Raw genomic sequence first — 27,040 nt, 5'->3', positions numbered from 1 at the left:
GGTAAGCTGAAACCTGGAAGAGAGAAAATCTTTAGTCCATGCAATAACAAGAGGGTGTATATTAAGCAGTGTTAATTTTGTTACTAACCGGTTGTGAGGTACCCTATCAAAAGTTTTAGAAAAATCGAGAAATGCGGAGTCGACTTGAATACCAGCATCAAGAGATGAATCACGTTCATGGATGAATCCAGCAAGTTGCATTTCACATAAGTAGCCTTTGTGGAAGCCATGTTGGTACTTAAAAATTATGTTGTGTTCTTTTAAAAGGTTTGATACCTGTGAGTGAACGACGTGTTTCAGGAGTTTGCATACCGTGCTTCTTAATAAAATGGGTCGATAATTGAGTGGAGATGAACGATTGCCAGAGTTAAAGATTGGCACAACCTTAGCTAACTTCTAATTGTGTGGAACTAAACCAGATGCAAGAGACTGTGAAAATATAGCGGACAAGATGTGATGAATACCTTCAGATGATATGTTTTTGGGCCCAATTTTCGTGGAAAAGAAAAGGTGCACGTTAGGATTGGTTAGATATACGACACTTACTCGCGTCATGAAACCACTCCCCACTTTTGTCGAGAATTTACCTTTTTTTTAACCTTGTGCAAAAAGCGCGCCTGACCTTCAGGGCCAGTGTTCAGCATGTTCACTTTAGGTCTCCTCGAGTTGGCTGCACTTTCTGCACCAGTTCAGGAAGTGCGGCACTCTCGCACTCAATTTGACAGTGCAGCTAGTGCCACCTACACTTCGGCACTCGATTTGGGTTCGTGCGGCACGAGTTCTTCTGCGCTGCTGCACTAGCCTCCTGACGAGTTCTCTTCTCGTGCAAGTAGTGCAAGGTGCTTGGCGCGCTCCGTAGCAGACGGCTCCGCAGCCATGCTACGCAGCCATGAGCGGCATTGAGACCATGGCTGAGATGGCCGCGTACCCCGTGAAAGACGCAGCATCTGCGCCGGGCCCTCACCAAACAGCTGAAATGAAAGTGCGCGTACGTGTGTATGCGCGCGTGTGTGCGTGTGTCTGTGTACGCGCGTAAGCGACTGGCTATCATGGCGCATGTACGTACTGCGTATGGGTTCTCGTCTTTCTGTCCAGCCTCGCACGTTGCTTACACTATTTCTCTGTTGCGTGCAATTATTATTATAGATGCAGCACGATGGAGCACTTCCATAAGAGGCAGATTGTGAGATGTTTTATAATACGTGGGTGATGGCAACGTTTGTAACTCGCTGCGACATCAGTACCTCCGCTTACGATAGCGACTGGGCTTGAGGTCGCTGTCAGCCCACACCTTCGCCTGTCAGTTAGTCTCTGACAGTCACGTCGCCGTCACCGTCCGCCGAAAGTGAACGCGATTGAGTTGAGTTCAAATATAGATCAGGCAACGTTTGGCGGACAACCGCAGTCACTTTTCGATAGAACGGAAGCAGCCTAACTCACGCGTATGGACTGTAAAAGATCGTCTTGAGCGGTACTCTGAATAACCTTTCGAATTCATTGTTGCCTCTTCAAAGTACCCGTTGTATCAGTGACGGTCAAACGGCCTGCGCCACTTTGCACAGTGCAATGGAAAGAACGGTGTAAAATTCTTCACCCCTTTTGCAATTAACAAATTTAATAGCCGCTCCACGAGATGTGCCACTTCGAGCAAATTTGCACAGCGTTCAATATAGCTAGCACAATCTCGCGCATATGTGAAAGCACGCGACAAACACCAACACATGGCCGCAGCAGATGAAAGTTTCTGCACTTTTGCACTCGATTTGGCAGCTGTACCGATAGCCCTAGTGTCGGGCTACACTCGCGCCGCAAGAACTGGCACTACACTGACACGGCACTTTTGTGAACTAGTGCAGAAAGTGCAGCCAAATCGAGGAGACCCTTTATCTTCCATGACCATACAAAATAGCAGTGGCAGCAGTTGCGGTGGCTCAGTGGTTATAGCGCTCGGCTGCTGACCAGAAAGATGCTGGTTCGATACCAGCCGCGGTGGTCGAATTTCGATGGAGGTGGGATTCTAGAGGCCCGTGTACTGTGCGAGGTCAGTGCACGTTAAAGAACCCCAGGTGGTCGAAGTTTCTGGAGACCTTCACTACAGCGTCCCTCATAGCCCGAGTCGCTTTGGGACATTAAACCCCCATAAACCAAACCAAACAAAATAGCTGGATCGTGCCATGTTACAGAGAAAATACCTTTTGAAGCGGACGATGCTAAACACCAGCGATCTGAATGAGGGTGGCACGGGGATGCAACTTCTTGACTGCGCGCTTTTGTTGATGATGGATGGATGAGCGGGCAGGGGTATGATAAGAAATTTAGACTCTTACAAAAAAATCTGGCAAAACTTTTTTCTGCATAATGAAATATTCCCTGAAATTGAAGACAAATTTTTCCGGAAAAAAAGTGGTTTATTACGCGAGTAAATACAGTAGTAAATCCCTGCATGCCTCAACCTCAGTCTTTCCTTTACACACACTGTTTTGGGACTGACCATAGTGCAAATAATAATGACGAATTTTCTGACACAAGGGCAGCTTCGGCCAAAGAGTGCCATAGAACAAGGTGTTTGTCTACTCAAGGTGTGGTCGAAGACCCATTTCCCAAGCCTTTCACCCCAGATAAGCTGAGCACCAGGCCAAGGCAAAGCTTGTACTACCCACTTTATCACCGGCGGGTAGTACCTGGCAGCACTGGGGATCAAACCCCGCACCTCCCACATGTGAGGCGGATGCTCAAACTACTAGGCCACCACTGCGGTCCATATCGCAAATGCTTACAGCAAACTGTTTCACTATATAGCCAGTCATTATAATTGAATTTGGACATTTTTTGGAAGTCCATGTGCCTGCATGCTCTTTTTTGCATGCATGTTAGGCAAGAAGGGATGGAAGTCTGGACACACAGGGCTCCTCAGCATGTCCTGAAGAAGACTGAGAACACCCTGTAATAGAGCCAAGTTGAGACATTCCCGGTTTGTATGATTACCCAGTTCATACTCAAAATCGTCCCACAAATGTCTCATCGAGTTACAATGTTGTTCTTCTTCTGGTTAATATGTTGCTGCATAATGCATTACCTAGAAAACATATTCATAGTTTCATACAGTTTTGATTGTGTGATACGTTTAATAACCAACATAAAATTGTTAACATTTGAGTGGTTCAAGTCTAGGGGCGTGCGACACAAGCAGAAGTACAGTGGCAGTCAGCTACCAGAGTTCTTTGTGTGCAGTGCATGAGTGCAATGGAGCAAAGCATTCAAAATCGACAATGATGATGGCACAAGGAGGTTCTAGCTACTTCTGCCCTTGCTGTCACCAGACTGGCTATGGTGCCAAGTTTCTTTCAGATAGGGGACAACATTATGAATGCAGACATAAGTGTAGTACAAGCACTATAAAAGCTATTCAGATGTTCTGCCAACAAGCAGTGACCAGCATTTTTTAGTAAGTGGTTAAGTTTCAATAAATGCCTTTGCATTTCATTCTTGTCACATGTTCTGAAATCTTAATGATTTGGGTAATTGGGGGTGGTTTTCCCCAAATATAATAAACAAGGCTCTACTATGCATCTTTTATCATACGACTATGGCCGCCAATCCTACAATGATATTCTGGTCAAACTGTATTGGGGATGCCATAGTATATAATCTTCAGGTTGGCATGCTATACTTTGGCACAAGGACTAGTTACAAAAAAGTGGGCAAGACAATTACGTGCGCGAACTTTCAACTCTTTATTAAATGTATTGCTCTCCTTATACACGCACATACAAAGAACAAATGTATATAAACACTGTGATACAAGATATAAAGTGCTATTCATGAAAATTAGGCAGTGGCTTAGCTCTGGTTAAGCCTGGATATACAAGCGAAAAGCTTGTAATGGCGAGTCTTGGGATTTTCCTCTACTGACTCTCTTGTTTCCTCTTCTTCTTTCCGATGTCGTTTAGCAAGACGTATTACCCCTTGTTCAGGCGTTTCGGCTGCATGTTTAGCTTTGGCTTTATCATTTTTTTGCTGTTGTGCAGCCAACTCCCAAGCGAGTACTTCTGGATCGGACGAATTTAGTTTCTAAGCTTTCCTGCATAGTCTAGCGGCAACTGCACTCTCCTTTCCTTCCATGTTGAGTGTGCACGCCTATTCTCTGGCAAGCGCATTATATAGCCTCCTTGCGCATGCACATGACGCACATGTGCCGTAGCGCGCGGCTGCGCTGAAAGGTCAGGCGACGGAGTCGGTGGCGGCGATGGCTGCAGCAGCGGCGAGGAGCGACCAGCTGCGCGGCACGTGACGTCACTCGTTTTCGCGCATGCGCATAACTCACCAGTTTGGCTCACACGAAGCTCGGCTCTGACCCGCGTAGTGGAGCTTTTCGCTTCAAAACCGTAACCCCTGTATCACCAGCTTAAGATAATTGCAGCAAAGCATGAAACCCCGTTGTTTTTTCGGCCCCCCAAAAACTAATCTCAATGTGCACAAAAGTTAACTTCTGGGATAGGAAAAAGAGAGTCAGCATGACATGCGGAATCGACCATCAAAAGAAGACCATGAATTGTGATAAGTGTATTGTGTACAACCTCTAGGATAAACATCATAAAGATGCATAAACATCAGACTGGGTGAGCACCTAAGAAACTGCGGCAAAATTAACAATCCAAGCAGTCTCGCCAAGCATGTAGCTCGCTGCAAAAAATGCATCCCAAGATTCGAGGAAACCACTGCAATCGGACATTTCAGAGACCGGAATGAAAGAGTAACCTTTGAAGCATAGAAAATGGCACGGGCCGGTTCCACGGAATGCATAAGCGATCCACCGATAAGGCTGCCGCACTGCGAGATTCAATTGTTAACAAGCAGCGGGATGGAAAGCAGTGATACACGGGTTATGGTTTCACGAATAGCACTTAGCATCTTGTATCTCATACGTGTTTGTACATTTGTTCTTTGCATGTGAGTATATAAGGAGAGCAGTACATTTAATAAACAGTTGAAACCTTGCACACGTACCTGTCTTGTCCTGTTTTTTGTAACTGGTCCTTGTGCCAAAGTACAGAATGCCAACCTGAAGATGACAAACCAACTAGCCGCCATTACAGTATTGCATAGTATATAATTCTAGTAGTTTAGGTAGGTACAGCCAGAGCAACATTATGTGACCACCTTAAAAACCTATTGCAATAAGAGCTTCCACCTGCATGGCTAAAGCAAAGAAGCATGCATACAAATGAAAAGGCAATGAAATGCTCAGACCAAAAGCGCATGCAAAGCAAGAGATCAACATGACAGCAATGAGGCAAGTAAACACTAGGATGCAAAGACACATGCAAGACAAGCAGCGAAAGGAGGCACATGCAGCGAAAGAAGGCACATGCAGCTGAGCAGAGTCAACAGGTGGCCAGGCAGCAAATACAGCCACACCTCTCTAAATTGAAAAGAAAGCATTTTTTTTTTTTTACTATGATCACTGTTTCACCCGGAATGTCCTCAACCACACTTTTTGATAAAAAATGCTGGCTCTAATGCTACACGGCACCCCCTTCCCAATTATCAATCACCGCCAACTACATAACTCCCAGCAATATGTCATGCTACAGCTGTTTACAGGCACGAGTCACAGTCAGCACTCAGCTACTGGCAATAGTATAGCAGTGTTCTTGAGAAAACAAAGTGCTGCTAAGACAGTGCCAAGTGGACTGCATATGCACAACGGCATCATGAATTTTTTTCTGAACACAAGCAGGTTGTGTAGAATCCACAAGTGAATGAAGTTCACTTCACTAGAATATTCAATAATACAATCTTTGTCCGGAAACCTTCGAGACTGATTTATTTTCTTCTCTAGAAATGATTCCAAAAAACTGAAGTTGGTGCGTATGGGTAGCGCCATCTTTTCGGGCTAACCTGAGCTATTTATGTTAATTGCTGTGGCAGCCGCTGGATGGCCATGTAGAAAAATACGTTGTGTCACTAGTCGTCTGTGCATTCTACTGCGAGTGAATGTGGAGAGATGGATGTCCACCTCGAACAGCGTGTAAATGTAAACTTCTGTAGGAAGCTTGGCAAGACAGCCACACAGACGTATGAGCTCCTTCGTGACGCTTACGGCAAAGAGACGTTATATCGGGCGCGAGTTTTCGAGTGGCACAAGGAGTTCGTTTCGGGGAGAACGCTGGTAAGATGACACAAGGCAGGGCGCCCTTCAACCTCACGGAATGAAAGCAATGTGGCTCGGATCAGGGAAATCGTACAGCAAGACCGCAACATTGCAGTCCGCATGCTATAAGATGCTCTCGACATTAGTAGGACAACATGCCGCCAAATTTTGAGTGAGAACTTGAGGAAACGAAACCTGAATGCCATACTTGTGCCGTACTACCTCACACAGGATCAGGACAGGCGGGCATCAGTGAGTGCTAAATTGCTCTCCGAGGCAGAGAAGGATGCTGCATTCGTCGACAGCATCAGTGCTGAAGACGAAACATGGTGTTTTCAATACGATCCTCAAACAAAGAAGCAGAGCGCTGAATGGCGGTCCACAAGCTCTTTGGTGTCGAGAAAGGTGCGGCGACAGAAGACCAAAACAAAGACGATGCTGATAGTTTTTTTTCAACGCCAGAGGTGTCATACATCACGAGTTCGTCCCACAAGGGCAGACGGTGAATCAGGAGATTTATATCCGCGTGCTCCAACACATGCATGATGCACTGCGACGCCGCCGCCCTGACTTGTGGGCATCTGGACAATGGAGCCTTCTCCAGGATAACGCGAGGCCGCACATTGCTCTCAGCCTGACAAAATTCCTCGCCAAGCACAGCATTACTGTGCTTCCCCATATGCCATACTCGCCTGCCCTCTCCCCATGTGATTTTTTCCTTTTTCCTTGTGTGAAGAGAGCCTTAAAAGGTCGCTGGATGGGGAACGTGGAGACCATTCAAGACGCCACGACAAAGGGGCTGACAGCCCTGCCGAAAGCATTTTCCAACTGTTTCCAAGACCTCAGGAAGCGTTGGAAGCTGTGTATAAACTGGAAGGGAGACTATTTCGCAGAGGTGCTGCAGAAACGATTTCAACGTTAAACGCATTTTTTTTAAATGGACCCAGTTTCAGAACTTTACGGACAAAGGTTGTAGATAGTAACATGAAAGTTCTTCACTGCTGTTAGTCGTGTCCACACTGTCCTTTACTTCCTTACCTTAAGCTTTCCTACAGTGAGGTTTCACTGCATAAATAACTAAAAATCTTGAGAGAAATTTATTGCACGCGTGCACTCCACTTAGAAGTCTGCATGCACCCCATGACATGATGCAACATGATGATCACTACCATACCACTACCAAGCAGCCATAATGAAACTTCAGTTAATGTCAACTTGGTCCCCAGCTTTAGGCTCAAGTCCCAAGAGGTGCTGGATGTGACAGATCACCAAATGCAGCCACAGACCAAAATGTGGGCTCAATAAGTGCCTTCATGCAAAGTGATGATAGGATGATCAACAATACAGATCATATGCACGGTAACTTGTCCATAAAGTATTCATTCTAGCAATGCACAGGCTGACAAGTTGGGACAGGCCTTGATGGCTCCACCTAGAATTAACACTTCATGTGGCCAGGAGTGACCTTGCAGTGGAATATTTGCAAGAGAAGTTAAGACAACTACCCGTTAAAAGGAGTATAAGCACCAATACATTTAAAGGGTGTAAAATGTGCATATATATTCAGAAACAAAGCTTTGTTCAGAGAACAAAAAGCGTGACATCAGGCATCCATGTCTATTTCTCATATACATTTTTCCTCATCAAGAGTGATAATTATGAGAAAAGTTCATTGGCTACACTCTAACTTAAAACACTCAGAGATTGATAACATACTTTGTGTCATTTTGCAGTTACTATTAAATGGCACATGGATAGTCAATGGCAAAGCACAAAAAGCATGGCACTAAGTCCACAGTAGCATCATAAACAGTCGGTCCAATCATGCAGTGCGGTTCTGCGATGTCACACTTGATGCCACAAGTTCGGATGCCCAAGGATCGCATTTTCCAGTGCAACATAAATTTCCATGTTCAAGTTCTCACTTTCAAAAACAGCTTTCGCCACAAAACAGACGTAGATCTGGGAACAATTGCAAGGGGCCCCATCACTTGAGTGCGTTCAAGAAATGAGATGCTAAGGCCGAGCTCCATAACTCACTGAGCCACTGCGACGGCCTTACACAGCATTAGAAAACAAAAATGCATAATAAAAATTTTCTTATCTCTACCCCTTTAAAAAGTAGTCTCAGTGGTTGATTCAGCACACTCCAGTTTTTCCTTTCGTGGAGTTCATGGCGTTTGTTTTTAGCAATAAAGCTGATATCTACAGAATATTCATAGCAGGCTGTTTTGGCACATCCCTTAAGCACACTCACATTTCTGTATGTGGAAATATACTACCAGGTCAACAGCCAGAATCGCCTAGAAGACTGCAAGTGCAGCAAATATTATATGCATGGCACTTGATGCAAAGTGAAACAGGCTGCCCTTAGCCTGTCCTGTCTTCAGTTGGACTTCTGTGTTCCGTGTCATTTTTGGCGCTGCCCTCTTACGACTCAAGTATGAACCAACTCACTCATACACAAATTTCGCCCTTAGTTTTTTCTTAGAGAGTGGGGAGGATGAGCTGTAACTAGTTCACAGCGCCTTTGCCTGAGCTTTCAGAATTAGTACCTGCAAGAAGTTTCAAAGAGAGTTTCTGCTCTTCACTTTTCCTTGAAATATCCTTAATGACATGTGCATTGGTTTTACAAATGGTTTGCTAGCAGAATCACATTATCTAGAATATTTCACTTCCAAAAGAAAGAGTTGTACAATAGATGAAGGCTCATAAGCTTCTAACGTTGGAAGCACTTGCTCATTCTTAACTCTTAACCCTTTTAACATTAGCAGCACCTCATGATGGGGCATTTATTCAAGGTTTATTACAGCAATAACTCTTTTCTTGACATGTACACAAAGCACCGGTCATGGGTGACCCACAGACCATACGCTGTAGCCACTGAGCCATAGTGGCAGGTAAATATGAAAATGGGCTCGAGCAGGACATGTGATGCTCAGAATAGATGACTGGCTGTCAGTAAGAGTAACCGAGTAGGTAGGAAAGAAATGGAAATAGTGTTTAGAATAGCACAATTGGGTGGAGAGATGCGATAGATATCTGCTGGCATTGGGAACATACTGTCGCAGAACAGGGTTATGCAAGGGCCAATCAAAAACCAACACATTCCCAGTTATACATACACAACCTACAGGAAAACTGTGCCCACACCATCAGCAGCCAAGTTAAGGCTGCAGGCAAAGACAAGCCCCAGCAACCTCGAATCACCCATTTGCTGTTATAGCTACAGCCACTCTTTCGAAATGAAGGGATCTCTTTGTCAAATCCACCTAATAATCAGGTGCCACCGAATATGCTTTCCTTCCTTTAACATTCAATCTGTCACCTTAATGGGCAGCTAGTTATTTGTTCCATGCAACCATTGCGCAACAAAGCTGATGAGTTTGAAGCGTTTCTTTCCACACTTAACTTTCGTTCCAATATACTAATGATCACTGAAACTTGGTATCAAAACACATGTGAAGCACTGGACTTGCCAAACTACAACACGTACGTAGTGAATCGCTCTGACAAGCGCGGCGGCGGTGTTATGATAGCGATAGAAAAGGATCTGAGCTACAGCCTTGTCACCGACTTTACTTACGTTCATGATGACTATGAAATCCTCTCCGTGCGCAACGGCAGAAATATCTTCACAGTTATCTACCGGCCGCCTAAAGGCAACTTCTCCAATTTTAGCAGCTTTCTTGACGAATTCCTCGAATGGGTAACAGAAAATAATCTTAATCTTGTTCTAGGCGGGGATATCAATGTAGATTTGCTCTCATATTCTACCAACAAACTAGAAATTGAGTCCATATTGCAGTGCAATAGTTTTATTTCTGTTATAAAAGAGCCCACTCGGTTGCTGGCAGCGACGGCAATCGACGTCTTTTTCACCAATCTTCCAGCTGATTGTTTGAAATCAGGGGTTATTACTGCTCATATCAGCGACCACCTGCCCATATACCTGATAGTCGATTCTTTAACGTCTAAAAAACAATGTAGTTCAACTGTAATAAAATACCGGCGCATTAATCCTACCACATTAAATCACTTTCGTGTTGCACTAAGGAATATTGACTGGAGTGTCGTTGTCAATGAAACCGATCCTAATAATGCCTATAATGCGTTCATTACAATATTTAAGTCTAAATATGAAGAAAACTTTCCTTACGAAACCTTCCAAAAACCCCGGAAAGCACGAAAACCGTGGATAACCACAGAATGCCTAAAGATGATAAAAAGGAAAACAGACATGTACAACCGCTTTGTCCAAACTAGGTCACTGGATGACCTTCAACAATTTAAAACATATCGGAACCAAGTTACGTCCTTCCTTCGTCGTGCGAAAAAAGAGTACATCGAAAAACTGTTCAACGGTGACTTGCTTAAAAAGGCTGATCTTGTGTGGCGCAACATTAATCAAATTTTAAATCGAGGTACAACTCCTACTGGCGTGTCCGAAATTTTGGTCGACAACAAACCTGTGAACGGAAAAGAGTTAGCAGACACTTTCAACAATTACTTTGTGTCTCAAGCAGCTCAAAATGGGAATTTAATGAGTGTGCAATGCCTGGACGATAGGGTTGTTTCTAGTGCATTCCTGTCACCTACTGACGCGAATGAAATCAGAAATGATCTCCTGGCCTTGCCCAACAGTAAGGCACAGGATATTGACGGCCTGAAAATGTTACCAGTCAAACATGTAGCCGATATCGTTAGTCCAGTCCTGGAATATATTTTTAACTGCTGCATAGAGCAAGCAGTGTTCCCCAAAAGAATGCAGATTGCGAAAGTTGCGGTTATTCATAAAGGTGGAGACAAACATCATCTGTCAAACTATCGACCTATTTCTATTCTACCTGTTTTCTCAAAGTGTTTAGAAAAGATACTGTTTAAACGAATAAACGGTTTTTGCAGCAAACATAACATTATTAATCCCAGCCAGCATGGCTTTCGAAAACATTTTTCTACTGAACCCGCGCTCTTAACCCAAAAAGAACTTATTTTAGAATCATTTGAGCTGAAACTACTTACGCTAGGAATTTTCGTCGATTTTTCTAAAGCTTTCGATCGCATCAATCATAAAATAATGTTAGCTAAGCTTCTTTAGCTAAGCTAAGTTTCTTCAAATAATTCAATCTTATCTAGGCTTTCCTGTGCAACAGGTGATAATAAACAACTGTTTATCAGACGCCTTGCATATCTTTTCAGGCGTTCCACAAGGTAGTATACTGGGGCCCCTGCTTTTCCTCCTTTACATCAATGACATCGTCTGCATAAGCAATCATTCAAGTTATGTCATTTACGCAGACGACACTTCCTTATTTTTCAGAGCCGCAAACTTGGTAGATCTTGAGCAACAAGCAGCAGATTGCTTACACTCTCTACATGAATGGTCCAAAATTAACTCCTTAAACATAAACACTGAAAAAACAAAAGCAGTGCTTTTTAGACCTCGCAATAAACTGACTTTATTGCCACCACTTTTTCTTAGGATGGGATCATCATCCATTCAGTTAGTTCCAACTGTCAAAAGTCTTGGTGTTCTTTTTAATGAAAATTTGACTTGGAACGATCACGTTGACCTTGTGGCTAACAAACTGTCTAAGGCCGTTGGCATTTTATGTCGACTGCGATATTTTATGCCAAAGCATATAAAGCAAATGCTGTATAACGCACTTTTTTCTTCTGTTGTTGATTACTGTTTACTGGTCTGGGGTACCACATCTTTCACTAACATCAACCGCTTGCATCGTTTACAAAAGAAAGCTGTTAGAAATATTGTGAACGCTCCTCGACTCGAACATTCTGCACCAATTTGTGAAGAACTAGGCATCATCCCACTTCCTCAGTTATACAAAACATTACTTCGCAAACGATATAGGGCAAGCATCATTAAAAACAACTGTTTTATGTTACAGCTGTCAAGATTACAGTGTAAACATTCTATGTATTCAACTAGAACAAGTTTGAAATGGTTGTTACCTAGGACGCGCACAAATTATGGCTGTCAAATGTTGCGCTTCACTCTCCCACATTTATTAAATGATGAATCAGAGTTAACGAACAACTGATTGATAACTGTACTACCTCATGCCCTAAATGTTCGAATGTTAATCCATGATCTTCTCTGTATCAACTTGGTTTCTTTCTTTCTTTTGTTGTTTATGTGTGTCACTACCAAACTGCCTCTGTAGGGTGCGTCGGCCTCGTCAAGCCTCATCACTGGCTTTTTGCCGGCGCACCCAACATCCTGATGATGTTGAATAAAGTATTGATTGATTGATATGTGTTACAGCAATCAGCACCTTTCAGCAGCTGTTCAAGAAGTTAGTTCGTGGGGGAGTAGCTGTATGCCATCCAAGCAAAGGCACTACACCCTTCTGCCAACACTAATCAAACAGAGCTGTGACTCTGTTGCCCCTCAGCATGTGTTGAGATTGAGCTACACTTGTGTACAACTTGCGCAACAGTGCACTGCCACTCATTTGCAAATATCAGATTCAAAGCTTAGGTTGGTACAGCCACACATTTCCATTTAGAGATCCCTAGCTGCATAGGACATCCAGTGCAGTACCCGTTTTGAGCTTTGTGGGTCAGCTTTTCCGCTACATATGGGCAGCATATACCAAGTGTTCCAGAAGAGGTTTGAGGTTTCAGGCATGGCTGCATTCAACTGAACCTGCTCCTCCCTGCTTGGGTTCCACAGCACTTCACTGACGAATATATGATGCTTAGGGCACCAGCACAAGTTCCTCTGGCAGCCCCTGTAGCATCACGTCCACTTTTCCATCCCTTGCCACGTGCTGGTGACCCCAACCAACGCTGCTCCACATACGCGTTGTTAAATGCTATGTAAACACACTGCCATAGTGGGCCTGACCTCGCCTTTGTGTCAACCTTGCATGCATCCGCCGAGTGACCTGTGCCCTCTGATGACAATGAATGCAGTCCAGTCTATGGTAGCTGTGCTCTGGATGCAAAAGAGCGCATGTCGAAAGGGTCGGACCCTGTCCAGGTGGAGGCCTGTAAGGCTCATCCATGCCAAAGTTTACCAGCCTTGCTGCTACTTCACCTGCATATTAGGATCCAGAGCCACCATTTTTCTCACTGCAAGGGAAGGGGGTAGAGGCCAACACCCCAATACCACATAAGGTTCAGCTACAATGCACCTCACATACCTCAACCATTTCAAACAGCTCATGTCATGACCCCGAGCATGACATAAGCCTGAAAACAACGCACTTACGCAGGCTCCTTTGCATCTTCTGTCTTCACAACTGCCTGTTTCTCTCTTTCATTTTTTCTTACTCTGCAGCTCAAAAATGCAAACTGTGTAAGGTTCCCTATCTGCAGTTAAACATCTGAGCAGCCAAGCAATTCAAATACCATTTTTGCTAACTGGTGGTGGCCCAAAGATGCACCAAAATTCCTGGTCCAAGGATGTTTCAAAATGCCAACAATAGTGGACAAAGCGACAACCCAAGAAAGACTAGACAGAAACATGGTTTAATCTTGAAGGCTTATGGCCCCCAAAAAATCAAGCAACAGCTCAGCCGATGAATGAGTGAACCTCATGCCATTCTTAGTCACGATGACATAATACTACGAATGTCATTCTCACGGGATCACCGACTGTGCAACTCTTTCCTCAGTGTACTCTCAGTCGACAGGGAATTATTTACTTACCCACAGGACCAGAGGCATTACAGATTGAAGTGCCTATAACATAAAACAGAAAAAGGAGCAACTGCTGTAAAACATACAGAAAGGTCCCTCCTAATTATACAACGTTAGCTAAGGAATTTCAAAATAGATGGTTGTTGTCACAGATTTTCAATGGGAAGGTGGCTCTGCTCACGTGATGTAAGCACCATAATCAACTGAAAACATGCAGTGGCCAAGACCGACATAATAATATGATCATCAATGCAATGTCAACAATAAATCAGCCGAAGAAATGTTTGCCAAATGAAGTTTACAACACACACCCCTCAAGAAATATACCACACCCCAGAGTCACTGAGGTAATGAAAATAAAAATAAGAAAATTTGTGGTGAGACGCAAAGATAATGATGACAAGGAATATGCTTGACCCCACTCACGCGCCCTGTTGTTGAGACTTCCGAGTAGTGGTGATACCTCCCTAACACGGCCCCATGGACGCACAGGCAGCCCCGGTGCAGACTGGGCCTTCTTTATTGCGAGGTGCATGGCTGACCAGGATTTGAGCAGTTCAGGTGGGCTCATACAGTCTCGCTGCAGAAAACACCACATGGATTGGAAAAGCGAAGAAAGACAGCTACCTCCACGCACTAGTGACACCGCAGTGATGCACAGTAATGCACTCTTGACAATACCTAATGAAGGACACTAGTATGCAGAACCAAACATCGGGAATGTAAACACGAAAGGAAGAGAAAATGCCTTAAAGAAAGGCTGATGCTAGATAGCAGTGCAACATAAAACCAACAGCCATTTAAAAGCATGCATTGACAGTGCATCTAACTCTGGCAGACAGTGTAAGCAATTAACTCCTTAAGGGGGGAGCCTGGTCTTGAAAAAAAGAATTTTTATTAATGAAGTCACAGTTAAGAAATTTTCAGGGAACATGTATTTTTGTGTGCCGATTCTCAATATGTCATTCAATTTTATGTAAAAGAATTCCTTGCGTACTTATGTAATCTTTGTGCATGTATTTTGTGAACAACTTAAAAAAAATTTGCTGTGGGAAATTTGCTGATATGTATGCCATTGGGTTCTCTTGGTAACAAGTAATGCAATAAGGGAAAAATTGTCTTCCTGCCTATCATAGAACTGAAACTACACAGTTTTGAAGTTGTCGCTTCAGAAATGCGAAGAAAAGTATGTATTCCCGTTTCTGATGTGGCAGCTTATATAACCTGCAACTCAAGTTCTATGATAGCCAGGATGATAATTTTACCCTTACTGCATTCCTGCATAAAAATTACATAAGTTCTCAGGAAATCCTTTTACACTATATTAAATGACATATTTAGAATCAGCGTGCAAAAATACATGTTCCCTGAAGATTTCATAATTATGACTACATTAATAAAATTTTGTTTTCAAGACCAGGCTCTGGACAACCTTGGCTCATCACGAGCAATTGTCACTGTTTGCTTCATTACAAGCTGACCTAGCCATGAGTATTTCGCTATTTTCTGAATGCACTTTCACTACCACAAGTTGTCAAAGGGTGTTTTTCCATGTACAACATAGGAAGATGGCAGTAGCCGTTCTGATATCGTTTGATTTTATTGAGTAATATTTTTCATAGTAGATGGTGGCAGGGCATCTGCTATGAATGTTGTCTTCTGTTAGCATGAGGGCATCTGTTAGCATGAGTAATATATTTCCTCCGCTTTCAAACAAACATGGCATCATCCATGCAATGTTCTAGTGCAGATCGCTATCCACCAGATGATGGCATCGCAAGTGATGAGGATATCGACTTTGTGTTTCATCCTACAAGCGAAGAAGACAATGACGGTGCTCTAGACAGCAGTGAGTCCAAAGACGACGAATGTATGGATGAGATCGTGGCCAGCAGTCGTGAATAGTGTCATAGACTATACCATTGGTAGTATCCAGAAGTCTAGATGGTATCAGTGGAGAAACAGTGCATTTCAAAATTACTAAATATACTACTACTATTAAAACCAATCTGTTTTTTTACAGACTTCCAGAAGTGAACAGGACTATAAGTAATAACAGTAAATAAACAATTGTTCTTTGCCAAAAAATGTTTCCAGAGATGTACTTGTGTTCTAAAAATGTTATCGAAGCATTTCATGTCATTAATAAAATTGAGTCATTGTGGTCCCCTTTTTATTTAAATAAGCCCTTCAGGGGTCAACACTTTTCTTACAACAGGAAAACAGGCAATTTCAAGGCGGCGTGCATAAAATCTTCTTATACCGATTAATTAAAATTTTTTCTTTACTGCAGATCATCACAGTGTAACTAATTGAATTCTCTTTTCAACAATATGAAGAAACAAACAAGATATATGTCGCTTTCGAAAGAAAAAAAAATCTTTGACTTGCAAAATTTGAGACTCACAAAAAGTCACAAAATTATTAACATATCTGTTCAAAAAATAAGAGAATACAAAAATCTAGAATATGGATTTTGTGCACTACTATACCAAAAATGAATATCCAAGTTACCTAAATCTTCATTCTAAACTTTCTGAAGAGCAAAAAAAAAAAAATGATTAGCTTGTGCACAGCGCTTTGGGCTACTCCGCAGTGCAGTGCCAAGGTGGAATTCAAGCCATCTTAAGGATAGCTGTGCCCTTTACACTGCTGGTGGCACTGAATCGTTCAGAACATGCCCACTACTTTCAGATTCAGAGGGGCCCTGAAAGCAGCGAATCTCCTTAGCAAGGGCAAGTACGAAAGTTACAGAAGGGCACCTGTCGACAGTCTGGGCTGGTATGAACAATCATCACTGTCCAAACCAAAATAAGACGAATGAATGTTATCTTTTCCCACAAAGCTGTCGCTTGTACCTACAGAGCCAAGTGTCAATGCTGCGAAACCGCAAGAACGCCACCACTGCTGAGCAGGATCAGTGCAAGAAGAGGATGCCATCTTGGGCGCCATGCTTGCGTGATCACTCCGCGCTGCCAGGTTTCATGCAAAGTTTAAAATACTACCCCACATGGCTGACGAAACTGACTTTGAAACTGCAGTACAGTCCTTCTGCAGCATATTGAATGGCATTACTAGTCCAGAAGTGGCCCCAATTGCTCAGAATGTGGCACCATTGAAGCTGACCTATTTTGAATAGGTGAGTCACCTGCCAGTTCTACGGGCTGCTCAACAAGCTAGAAAAACATGGCTAGTGGACAGAGCTCTACGTGAGCCACAGGTCCATGGACTCCTGGACAAGTTGGAGCCCACGCTTGGGGACCTTTCCTTTTTAAATAAAGTTGTTCCTCCTCCTCTGCCACTAATGGAGTTAGCCCTGCTTTTTATGCAGTTTCACTGCTGCATGATTGAGTTTTCAGGCCGCATGATGCACTAAAGAAACACACATGGAAGGGCTTGTGGCACTAATGATAGTCGTGGCTTGGTTTTAGTGCTACACAAGGCAACCAAGGCCACAAAACACAAGGTGCTAACGTAATGTGTGACGGAATTTCATCTCCAACTCAAAGGGGACCGAAAGTTTATTAAAAAACATGGGAGTTTGAACACAAAGGAGCCTGCATGAAGTTAGGGCACGTTGCACTGCACTGCATGGGTAACTGCACTACAGACAAGTCACAATGCATTAGGCGTTTTGTGCACATGCAGCTGCTCATGTGCCACATAGAGCAATGTGAAAAGGCAAGGTGCACACAGTGAACCGCAACAACTCATTTGGTGGTAAGTGGCATGCACTGATGGCAAACAGTCATGGCAGATAATACCAAGCAATAAGTTTGTGTTCGCAAGACAAATCACGGGATCGGCTGCCACGGTTAGTGGTGCACAGTCGCTCACTTTAGGGCAAGATGCAAGCGGGCGATCTGCTGCGTTGTCATGCTTTGTTGGTGAGGGCACGTCGCCTGCACCGACCTGTTCAAATAAACCATTGCATATATTCTCATGTTTCAATTCCTTACCATTTGTTCTCATTGAAATACATAAGACTCTGATAGGACAAAGCATCAGTCTAAATAAACCAGATGTTCAAATGAAGCACGCTCAATAACATGATTTCACTCCACTTAGTTACTTGTGGTATATAGAAAGTGTAATCCACTTATAATGATACCAGATATAATGATATATCGCTTCTTACAATCAAATTCTTTTGATTTATCAATTCTCCAATTGACCCTATGCAAAAATAAACCTTACACACAACGATACAATTATGGCGAAATAACGAAAAACGCGACTGAATTTTGGTCGCCCGGAAGGTATTCACAACCAAAATTTGTCTGAAACTTTGAAAAAAATAAAATGCTTGCAAGCGAATGACATAAGAACTCCACCAATTCATCTGCATGGTTAAATTCGTGGGGGGAGCGTTGCCTACGGCCATGGGCTATCGTTGCCACAATCATTGTAGGGAGGCGCTTGCTTGGCGGCTGCCGCGTAATGCTGTCTCACACAAACGTAGCTTCCGCCTGTTTGTGCATTTCTGAACTGGGTATAAAGTGACGCCGACTAAGCGCAAGGCAATATCTGTAAATCCCTTCCCCCAGTTCTGTTTTGAGATGGTTGAGAGTTTACTTTTTTTTCAGCACTAGCTTATCTTTGTGCGTTTCCCCGTTTCACACTGTCCGCAGGGCAGACCCTGCCAGCGTGCCAAGATGCTGTGTGCTGATAACATCGGGATGTGTTAATCTTTTGATGGGTGCTCTGGAGGGAGTGGGGCAGGCTCGCTGGGCGAACTTGGCGTTGACGCTGTGCGCCCTTGACGGAGCGCCGGTGGCAGAGCCTATATGCATGGGGAATACATAGGTGTGTTGTTCTTGCTTTTTTTTGCCTGTCCAGATATAACGATAATCAGTTAACACGATCAGATGCTGTCCAGATATAACAATAATCAGTTAACATGATCAGATTTTCCGGTTTCCTCAATATTGTTATAAGTGGAATGCACTGTAGTTGACCCTGGATATATAGACCCCAAAGAGGATTGCAAAATAGTTCGATATATAAAAAATGGCACGGATAATCTTATCTCTAACCTATAAACAAGAATACACTGCACACATGCTAGTGATGCCGGCATTCAACTAACTACACGATGCTCGCCAGGCGTCGCTAGGCCTAATATGCTCCTCATCAAAGCCCCAGCGGAAGGTGCTTTGGAACTAGCCACAACCTATCATAAGAGGTCTAATCTTGTTACTGATTTACCCTGTTACGGTAGAAAAAAAAATCTCACTAAAATTAAGGCACACTTGGTTTCCGCAATGCCATTGGCAGTGAAGCACGCCAGAGAAAAGCCACCACTGGGCTTCAGATGTTAGGTTGGCTTTGATGCACGACAAACTGTGCAATGAATGCTGCCTTTTTGCAAGACCGTGGTGTCACATGGACAGTGAGTATGAGAATTCGAAGGCTACCCTCTGGCGCACTCCACATACTCCTTGTCACACGGTTTTACAGCGCTAGTGCTTCCAGCAAGTGCCCAAGGTCGCGCAGCTGATCCGTCTATATATGCGAAATCTGATCGTGGGAGCGCTGAATATATTTGCACGCAATTTTCAATGGGAAGTTCTGACTGTTCGAGGTAAACAATAATTTGATATATCTGGGATCGACTGTATTAATGCGATTCCTCCACACACTGGTGACACTTCTGTGATGCAAAGTAATGCACTACTGAGAAGTGATAACTACAGAAGGAAACTAGTATACAGAACTAAACGTCGGGAACGTAAACGCGAAAGGAAGAGAAAAACACAGAAAAAGCAAGTGAATACCTCAAATAAAGGCTGACGCTAGATAGCAGTGGAACAAAAAGCCATTAGTCATTCAAAAGACTGCAATGACAGTGCTCGTCACTCTGGCAGATGGTGTTAGTAATTAACTCTTTAAGCTCTGGACAAGCTCAGCTCATCACAAGCATTTGTCGCAGTTTGCTTTATGACGAGCTGACCTTGTCATGGGTATTTCGCTATTTTCTGAATGGATTTTCACGACCAAAAGTTGTCAAAGGGTGTTTTTCCATGAACAACATAGATGGCAGTAGCCATTCTGATATCAGTGCTTTTATTCAGTAATATTTCTCATAGTAGATGGCAGCAGGTATTCCTTATGTGTTGAGGGCATCTCTTAGCATGAGTAATATATTTCCTCTGCTTTCAAACAAATATGGCATCATCCATGCAATGTTCTAGTGCAGATCACTATCCACCACATGATGGCATCGCAAGTGATGAGGATATCGACTTTGTGTTTCATCCTTCAAGAGAAGAAGACGGTGACAGCGCTCTAGACGACAGTGAGTCCAAAGACGAAGAATGTATGGATGAGATGGTTGCCAGCAGTCGTGAATAGTGTCACATAGACTACACCATTGGTAGTATCCAGAAGTCTGGATGGTACCACTGGAGAAACAGTGCATTTCAAAATTACTAAATGTGCTATCACTATTAAAACAAACCTCTTTTTATGGACTTCCAAAAGTGAACAGGACTATAAGTAATAACAGTAAATAAACAAATATTCTTTTCCGAAAAATGTTTCCAGAGATATTGTTACGTGGCCCGAAGTGTAGGCGGGCACAAGGACGACTGGAGCACAGGGCACAGATCACAGCGAACACCGAGCAGATCTCGCGCCTGCACCGGACACTTCCTCCACGTAGTCTTTACGAAGATTATCCGTAGCACGGCGCCCCGTTTGAAAAGGCACCGTCCCGGTGTACATCAGGGCAGTGTAGGGGACTGCGAGACGTAAGGTTTGAGTCTGGAAACGTGCACAATATCAGTCTGATGCTGAGAGGACGTGGCACCAGGGAAGGCCGGAGTGATCTTGTAGGTTACTGCGGTGACTTGGCGCAGGACATGGTACGGGCCGATATAGCGGGACAGAAGTTTTTCAGAGAGCCCCGAGCGGCGAGATGGCGACCAAAGCAGGACGAGGGAGCCAGGGGAGAAGGAGACCATATGGTGACGGCGGTTGTAGAATTCCTGCTGAGAGGTCTGGGAAGCGAGTAGCCGGGAGCGTGCGAGTTGGCGGGCGTGGTCAGCGCGAGCAATGGCGTCGTAGGCATATGCAGATGGCGTAGCAGTAGAAGAGGGAAGCAGCGTGTCCAGAGGTAGGAGGGGCTCACGGCTGTACAAAAGATAAAAAGGGGAGTAACCGGCAGTGTCATGGCGGGAGGAGTTGTACGCGAAGGTCGCATAGGGGAGAGTGATATCCCAGTTGCAATGGTCCGGAGAAACGTACATAGCCAGCATATCGGTGAGAGTGCAGTTGAGGCGTTCTGTGAGGGCGTTTGTCTGTGGGTGGTAGGCGGTGGTGAGCTTATGTTTTGTAGAGCATGACCGAAGAATGTCGGCAACTACTCCAGAGAGAAAGCATCGGCCTTGGTCGGTAAGAAATTTACGAGGAGCACCATGATGTAAGATGAGGTCAGTCAAAAGAAAATCGGCAATATCAGTAGCAGTACTGGTGGAGAGTGCCCGCATGATCGCATAACGAGTAGCGTAGTCTGTAGCAACAGCCACCCATTTGCTTCCCGAGGTGGATTCCGGAAACGGTCCCTAAAGGTCTAAGCCGACGCAATGGAATGGTTCGAGTGGGAGGTCAATGGTCTGAAGCAGACCGGCTGACAGAGTGGTGGGGCGTTTCCGGCGCTGGCACTCGCTGCAGGCAGCAACATAGCAGCGTACACAGCGGTAGAGGCGGGGTCAGAAGAATAGACGGCGCAGGCGGTTGTAAGTACAGGAGACACCCAAGTGACCAGCAGCAGGGAGATCATGCAGCTTTTGGAGGACTGCAGTGTGAAGGTATTTGGGCGCTACGAGGAGGAGGTTTGGGCCAGCTTTGTTAAGGCTCCTGCGGTATAAAACTCCATCACGGAGCACAAAGTGACGCATCGAAGGGTTGAATGGGGCGGTCGATAATTGAGCGCAGCTCGGCATCTTGGCGCTGTTCTTCAGCCATGTTAGCAAGGGCAGAGAGAGAGCACAGAGCATCCTCACTGTAAGTGCCAGTATTGTCACACGGGCCAACGGGGTAACGGGAAAGGCAGTCGGCATCGGCATGCAAGTGATCAGACTTGTAGAGTACAGAGTAATCGTACTGCTGCTGGCTCAATGCCCAACGACCAAACCGTCCTGAAGGGTCTTTCAAGGAAGAGAGCCAGCACAACGCATAGTGGTCAGTGATAACTATAAAGGGGCAGCCATATAAATTGTGGAAACCTGTCTTCCCCCTCCATTTCGACGCGGCCCATCTTTATCGTCTGCGATCAGGACCGCACCAGTTGGGCGAGGAGGGAAGTCTCTCTCATGGGGGGAAAGGGAACAGCGACGGGAGCGCCACCTCATAGGTTGCGCGGAATTCTCAGAGTCTCTTCAGGATCCGGCCAGCGTCACGAGCGGTTGCAGCCGCACGCTCTCGCCACCTTCCGCGGCAGGCGCACGGGGATCCGTTGTGCCTTGCCACTGGACTTCTGATTCCAGGCAGTAAAGCGAGCGCAGCAAATGCGTGCTCTGGTCGCCTTCCCCAGCAAATGCTAGGGAATGGCTTTGCCCCAAGAATGCGGCGCGCATACAAAAACCCGGCCGCCATTGTCGGCGCATACAAACGTTCGCCGCCAATACCTCCGAAGTCGCACCCCTGCCCCAGCCGGTAAGTCGGAAGTCCTTCTTATGTAGCCTTCTATATTCGAGGAATGCATCGTTAATGTTTTGTAGCTAGCTGGCCCGCTCTGTGTATTAATTGCAACTGTAATAAATAGCATATGAGTGTTAATGCTATTGTCGTCCCTTCTCTTTGTCCCTCGAGCACGAACCCCATCCGCGGCTAGCGAGTGGGAACACTGCATCCGCGCAGTGGGAGTGCGGGCGGGGCGAAAGGCTTTGTCTCCCGCCGTATTTCCACAAAATATGGGCGGAATTTCCCAACAGCCCAGACAAGGGCAAAGCAGTCACGTTCGGTAATTGAGTAATTCCGCTCCGGGCTAAAGAGGAGGCGGCTGGCGTAGGCGATGACACGGTGCTGTCCGGATTGCCTCTGAGAGGACAGCACCGATGTCGTAGCCACTGGCATCAGCGCGGACTTCAGTGGGAGCAGTCACATCGAAGCGTGCCAGGACTGGCGTGGTAGTAAGCTTCAATATCAGGTTGGAAAACGCTTGTGCTTGGTCGGGTCGCCAGATGAAGGTGGCGTTTTTTTTTTTCAGGAGGTCGGTGAGGGGCCGTGCAATGTCGGCGAAGCCTTCAACAAATCGACGAAAGTAGGAGCACAGCCCTAAGAAGCTTCGGACAGGGTACACCCCCGTGTTGTTGACGACATGACCCAAGATGGTGAGCTGACGGCGCGCGAAGCAGAAGAGTTGAGCTGCAGGAGGCCGGCATGACGAAAGAGAGAAAGGATCAACGAGGTGACAGGAAAATGTTGGCGAAAAGACAATGACGTCATCAAGATAGCACAGGCAGGTGGACCACTTAAAGTCTTGCAAAAGGGCACCCATCATGCGTTCGAATGTGGCTGGCGTGTTGCATAATACGAAAGTAGGGGTGTACGAATATTCGAAATTTCGAATACGGATCGAATATGTTTGATATTCGAAAATTGATATCCGTGAATTTCTGAACATTCGAAAAATTCCCGAACACTCGCCATCCCGTTTTGTAAACTACGCTATGCGGAATGGCGCGGCAGCCTCCTGAAGGGGCGCGTCGAGTAGTCATAATAGGGCAATCCTGTTAAAATATCGCCTATTGCATGGTACATTTTACCCGCACGCACACCTCTTTAGCGGGCGTAACGGCAGGCGTGGCAACAATCGGAAGGCCTCTGTCGCTAGGGCAAAAAAATAGCCTGGCTGCGTAGTTTCGGTTTCTGAGCTTCACCGCTGCCCCGCGGCAACTTCAAATGTCGGCCCACGCATTCGCCGATAGTGTAATCTCAGCTCCGCGCGGCTTATTTCTTTTTCCTTTTTAGAAACCGCCTCGCCGCTCTGACGCCAGTATTTGTTCCCCGGCCCCTTGCTTCAATTTGTGTTGTTTTTCCAGCACTCCAAAACGGGGGGCTCGTCACGGGCTTACAGGTGTTAGCGCGATGGAGCCGCCTCAGAAGGCCTTACTGCATCTTCAGCATTTTTTTTTTTCGGGAGGGGGGGGCCATTTTATTAACAGAGGCTTTCGGATGAACCGGACATTTCTTCCGGTCCCTTGAACTCCGAATGAATGAGGTTTAATAGTCATCATGTTATTTTTTGTTGCCAGTCTTGTCATTTTATGAATTTTGTTTTGCATGACCTCATTATAGTCTGGATACTGTTATGCTGTCTAATCAAGTACAGTTAAAACTCGATTTAACGAAGTTGAGGGGAGCCGTGAATTATTTCGTTAAATCGAGAACTTCGTTAAATTGAATGAGGCATTTCTTGGGCACATAATTCAGTACATTCGATTACAGTAAAACCTCGTTAAAACGTACCCGCTTAAACAGTACTTTCGTTTTAAAAGTAGTAAAGTCAAGTCCCCGACTGAGCACCAATTGAACATAATGTATTTTGCATCCGCATAAACCGTACCAGCTTATCGCGGTCGTATCGGTTAGCACGTACCATTTTCACTTTTCGTCGCACTCGCGCGTGACGAATTCACGCCGGTAGCACCGACCCAAAGGACGGTTCGGCTAGCGGCGCAACAATCTTCCCTAAATACCGCCGACGGGACGGCAAGCCACACAGCTAATGACAAATTGGCGCCAAAGTTGGTAATCATACAACTAGCGCAATCTTTAGGGGTCCGTATGGTCATCGTCATGACCCCCCGCGCTACTTTCGAGTGGGTAGCGCCAACAACACGACCGGCGCCGCTAGCGCGTATGAAAAGAAACAACAAAAATTCTTACTCGACAAGGAAGGCCCGAGGGGACTACAAATTTATTTTCCGCCAAAGAAGTCGGTGATCTTTGCCTGCGTGCGCATTGTGAGCAACGGCCGCACCGATTTCTCGTAGGTCTGAAGTGCGTCCAGCGCGTCTTCCGTCCCCTCGTGTGCGCCGGCAAAATGTCGCAGCAGATCGAGAGCATCCATCACCTGACCTGGTGTCGGCACGGGAGCTTCGGCACCTGCAGGGTCGTCGGCAGCGTCTTCAGCCGTCACTCCCTCCACGCTTCCTACAAGCCGCAACATATCGGCATCAGTCAAAACTTCCGTTGTGACTGCGTTTGCGTCGGCGTTCACGTAGTCTGAGAAACTTATGCCTGTGGGCACTTCATCCACTGAGCGAAGGTGTTCCCAGGCATCATCCTCGTGCACGGTGCTCGCGCAGTCCGGACCAGCTTCGGCAGTTTCAGGGCCTAGTGTACCGAAACCGGCAGTCCTGAAGCAGTTGACAATTATCGACGGCCTCAATGCTCTCCAAGCCGCCACCACCATCTCAACCGCCATAAAAATATCTATTTTCATCTCGCGCTTCAGCTCCAGGTTGAGGAGAACTCTGTCGACGACTCGACGCTTGTATGCGCACTTCACGCTATTAATTATCCCTTGATCCAAGGGCTGAATCACGGACGTTGCGTTTGGGGGGAAGTAGCGGAGCTCCACGCTGGTCAGCTCGACCTCTGCAACGTAGTGGGCCATGCAGTTATCCAGCAACAGGCACACTTTCCTTTTCTGGCGACACATGTCGCTGTCAAATTCCTTCAGCCATGTAGCGAAAATGGCACGCGACATCCACGCCTTTGAATTGGCAACGTACTTCACAGGAAGCTTTTTGGTGCCTTTAAAACAGCGCGGCCTCGCACTCTTTCCGATGACAAGCGGGTCTCGTTTGTCGGTGCCGTCCATGTTGACGCACAGCAAAAGAGTCAGCCTTTGTTTGCTGTGTTTGCCGCCGTGGCACGCCTACCCCTTCAGGGCGAGTGTTTTTTTAGGCAGCATTTGGTAGAATAGACCGCTCTCGTCGGCGTTGTAGACGTCGCTGGGGGCATATTTTCCCAGAATGTCGGGCACGTTTTCAGACTGCCAGTCGCCGACTACAGCCATGCTTACGCTGCTCGCTTCACCGCTAAGCACTTTCCCGACGATGCCGTGTCGTTCTTTGAAGTGCGACAGCCAGCCGGGACTTGCCTTGAACTCGTTGTCGCCCAGCAAGCACGCGAAAGAGCGAGCTTTTTGTTGGAGCAGGTCTCCACTCACGGGAATACTATTCTTCGCCCGCAAATCCATAAACCAGGCGAAGAGGGCCGCTTCCATTTTGCTTTGAGGAGTGGTCTTCAGCGTTTTTTTGCGCGAGAGATTCCCCGACGAAGTGGCGCGGAGGATGTCATCTTTCCCTTTCAATATTGTGGAGAGAGTACTCGCTGGAATGCCATGTGATGCAGCCACGTCACATTTCTGTCCACTTGTCACAGCACGAATTATGTCCGCTTTCTCGTCCAGGGTAAGCCTTTTTCGTTTCTTGCAGGGCTCCATCTGCTAGTCAGGAGGTTTAGCGGCGCGCTTGCTCGCACACACCACGTCCGCGTTCACGATAGCAAGGCTAGACTGATGGAGGCCTAACAAGCTGAGCTTGACAAAGACGTGCGTTCAAAGGCACGGGGAAATCCGCACAAGAGCGAACACAGAGCACAACACACAAACACACACACAAAAAAACATGGATGGATGGATGGATGGATGGATGGATGGATGGATGGATACGGCTGAACCCTTTACATCGGGCGGTGGCTCAAGCCACCTAGCCATGTCTTGTGGAATTTTACTCCTGTCTTGCTTTTAGCCACCAATCAGATAACCTTCGCTTGGTTACTTCTAACCTCTTAAAATCCACTTTCCCTTCACTATCCCTAGACCCCAATGCCTTGGGTAAGTCAGCCCCGCTGCCTTCCACTGTAGGGTGAAGCCCTTTACAGAAAAGTATCAAGTGTTCAGCCGTTTCCTCCTCCTCTCCGCACGCAATGCACAAAGTGTCTATCTCCTGGTACCTGACACTATACGTCTTAGTCCGCAAAACTCCAGTCCTGGCCTCAAACAACAAAGAACTTCCCCTACAATTATCATAGATATTTTCTTTGACAATTTCCTGTTTAAAGGTCCGGTATGTTTCCAGTGCCGATTTCGTCAGCATCCCTGTTTTCCACAAAGCTCTCTCTGTTCCTTTAACCTTTTTCTTAACCGATAAATGCTGATTTGCCCCCTTACTGCTGTCCAGATATTTGCTTGTCAATTTT

The 27,040-nt window shown here is 45.6% G+C and overlaps 1 protein-coding gene across 16 annotated transcripts in view; it reads right to left on the bottom strand.

Moving 5' to 3' along the window:
- The window catches only part of LOC144115879 (uncharacterized), a 116,901-nt gene that overhangs the window by 10,805 nt on the left and 79,056 nt on the right, over positions 1-27,040 (bottom strand). For 9 of the 16 annotated variants that reach the window (XM_077650480.1, XM_077650479.1, XM_077650478.1 and 6 more), the window contains 3 exons: positions 17,660-17,734; positions 14,249-14,402; positions 13,832-13,864 (listed from right to left, as the gene is read on the bottom strand). In XM_077650480.1, the coding sequence (XP_077506606.1) occupies positions 13,832-13,864; positions 14,249-14,402; positions 17,660-17,734 (262 nt within the window). The remainder of the gene's footprint in view (positions 1-13,831; positions 13,865-14,248; positions 14,403-17,659; positions 17,735-27,040) is intronic. The other 7 variants (XM_077650476.1, XM_077650481.1, XM_077650483.1 and 4 more) reach the window with 3 other exon arrangements.

This window comes from Amblyomma americanum, chromosome 1 (genome assembly GCF_052857255.1).
Source record: "Amblyomma americanum isolate KBUSLIRL-KWMA chromosome 1, ASM5285725v1, whole genome shotgun sequence".
NCBI classification, from domain to species: domain Eukaryota; kingdom Metazoa; phylum Arthropoda; class Arachnida; order Ixodida; family Ixodidae; genus Amblyomma; species Amblyomma americanum.
This window is presented reverse-complemented; position numbering and strand designations above follow the sequence as displayed.